Raw genomic sequence first — 2,245 nt, 5'->3', positions numbered from 1 at the left:
ACACAATTCTCCACAACAACTGACTTTTTTCTGCTACACCCGGCTAAGCTGCTTCGCTTCTTTTTCTTGTTTACTACTGGTGGTTGGCTTTGGTCGCAGTACTGCCACCTTCTGCTCTGGAGTGTAAACGCTTCTCCTGTGAGAAAATGGAGCAGCGCATGAACCGAATGCAACACACGTCCGAACCGAACGGTTCGGACAGTTTTCATAAACCGTTCCATCCCTAATGGGCTTGAAAGCCAACTACCAAATAAATCAGATGGTGTGCATCTCTGTAATGAGAAGGGGTGTGGCCTAATGACATCAACACCCTATATAAGGTGTGCTTAATTATTAGGCAACTTCCTTTCCTTTGGCAAAATGGGTTAGAAAATAGATTTGAAAAACTGAAAAGTCAAAAATTGTTAGATTTCTTTTAGAGGGGTGCAGCAGTTTGGAAATTGCCAAGCTGCTGAAGCGGGATCGTCGCATAATCAAGCAGTTCATGGCAAATAACCAACAGGGGCGCAAGAAGTGTGTTGAAAAAAGAAGATGCAAAATAACTCCATGAATTGAGAAGGATCAAGCGTGATGGAGGGAAGATCTCCTCCCAGACCTACTGCCAGTTTCTGGAAGAAAACTTCTTCAAACAGTGGTAAAAGAAGAAGTCGCCATCATTCAAGCAAAACATGATATTCATGCAGGACGATACTCCGTCACACGCATCAACATACACCACAGCGTGGCTGGCCAGAAAAAGTCTAAAAGGAGAAAAAATAATGACATGGCCCCCTTGTTCACCTGATCTGAACCCCATGGAGAACCTGTGGTCCTTCATGAATGTGAGATCTACAGGGAGGGAAAACAGTGTCTGGGAGGCTGCTGCACACAATGTGGATCACAAATAGATCAAGACACTGACAGAATCTATGGATGGAAGGCTTTAGAGCGTCATGGTGAAGAAAGGTGGGTATATGGTCACTGATTTGTTTTTTGTTTGTTTGTTTTTGAATGTCTCAAATGTTTATTTCTGAAATTTGAGTTATATTGTTTTACCTGGTGAAAATAAACAAGTGAGATGGGAATATATTTGTTTTATATTACATTGTCTCATAATTCTGCACAGTTATATTTACCTGCACACACAGACATCCTCATAAAATGGCCAAATAACACATCAACTTCCAAAAATATGAAACTTTGATATTAAGGAGTCTTTTGGGTTGATTGAGAACACAATTGTGGCCCAATAATAAAAATAATCCTCAAAAATACAACTTGCCTAATAATTCTGCACACAGTGTAGACGTTCATTGCAAAAAAGTTCAGTATTCCTTGTGCTATCAGAAAATCTCCTATTTAACAAAAATAACTGAAGAAACTGAATTGAATCAACATACAAAACTTATGGCTCATGTTTTAGAAAGTTATCCAACTGGGGCTGAGTTCTATATTGTCAAATATGAGCCTTTCATACTGGTTGATATAGATAAACATAGATTCTTTTTAACTATTTGAAATAACAGGGGCAAAAAAAAAGGCCACATTTAAAATAGAAATTAAATAAAATGTAATCCTTAACCTTTAAAAAAAGGTCAGGCCTGGTGCTAATCTTGCTTAGTTTGTCTGGGAAACTAAGCAAACTACTCTGCTTAAATCCCCCAGATTATAGATGGATTGAAGTTTAGTTTAATTATTAAGAATTTTATTGGAGGTATTGATATTGACCACCTGTCTATTATAATATAGATATTAACATTGATATATTAAAGACATTCCAAGTTNACTGTATATTAATGATTTACATGAAGAAGTAATTTCAAATGATTAAAAGATGATAGTAAGATTACTACAATTAATATGTCTTCACCTCTGATTGCTACAGGAATGAGCTGTTATTGCTTTTATAGTCTGCTCATAATAATTAGGACTCCAGTGATGATTCAGAGGTCTATTAGGGACTGTAAATAGTACAACACATTTAAAGCCTTTATATTGCTCTTCAAAACACGGCAAAAAATATGATGAGTAAAACACTTTGGGAAAAATAAAAAAAAAATGCTTATGGGACTTACCCTTCATATCTTATAGCCACTTTGTAAGCCAAAGCCACTATGGCAGTGAGGATTAAACCGACAGGACTGGCTCCACTAAAGAGAAAATCAGAGAGAAAAGGAGAATATCATATTATTAATCATTAACACAAAGGAGATTATTTTTAACTTTACGTAAACACAGAAATAAAAACAAAACAGCAAAGACGAAC

At 36.5% G+C, this 2,245-nt stretch overlaps 1 protein-coding gene across 1 annotated transcript in view; it reads right to left on the bottom strand.

Annotated features, from left to right (window-relative positions):
* The window catches only part of pemt (phosphatidylethanolamine N-methyltransferase), a 102,878-nt gene that overhangs the window by 12,256 nt on the left and 88,377 nt on the right, over positions 1 to 2,245 (bottom strand). The window contains exon 6 of the mRNA XM_015383632.1: positions 2,055 to 2,129. Coding sequence (XP_015239118.1) covers positions 2,055 to 2,129 — 75 coding nt within the window. The remainder of the gene's footprint in view (positions 1 to 2,054; positions 2,130 to 2,245) is intronic.

The sequence above is a fragment of the Cyprinodon variegatus genome, unplaced genomic scaffold (assembly GCF_000732505.1).
Source record: "Cyprinodon variegatus isolate N-32 unplaced genomic scaffold, C_variegatus-1.0 Scaffold290, whole genome shotgun sequence".
In the NCBI taxonomy this organism is placed as follows: Eukaryota; Metazoa; Chordata; class Actinopteri; order Cyprinodontiformes; family Cyprinodontidae; genus Cyprinodon; species Cyprinodon variegatus.
Note: the sequence above shows the minus strand (reverse complement) of the source record. Positions and strands in the feature narration are given on the sequence as shown.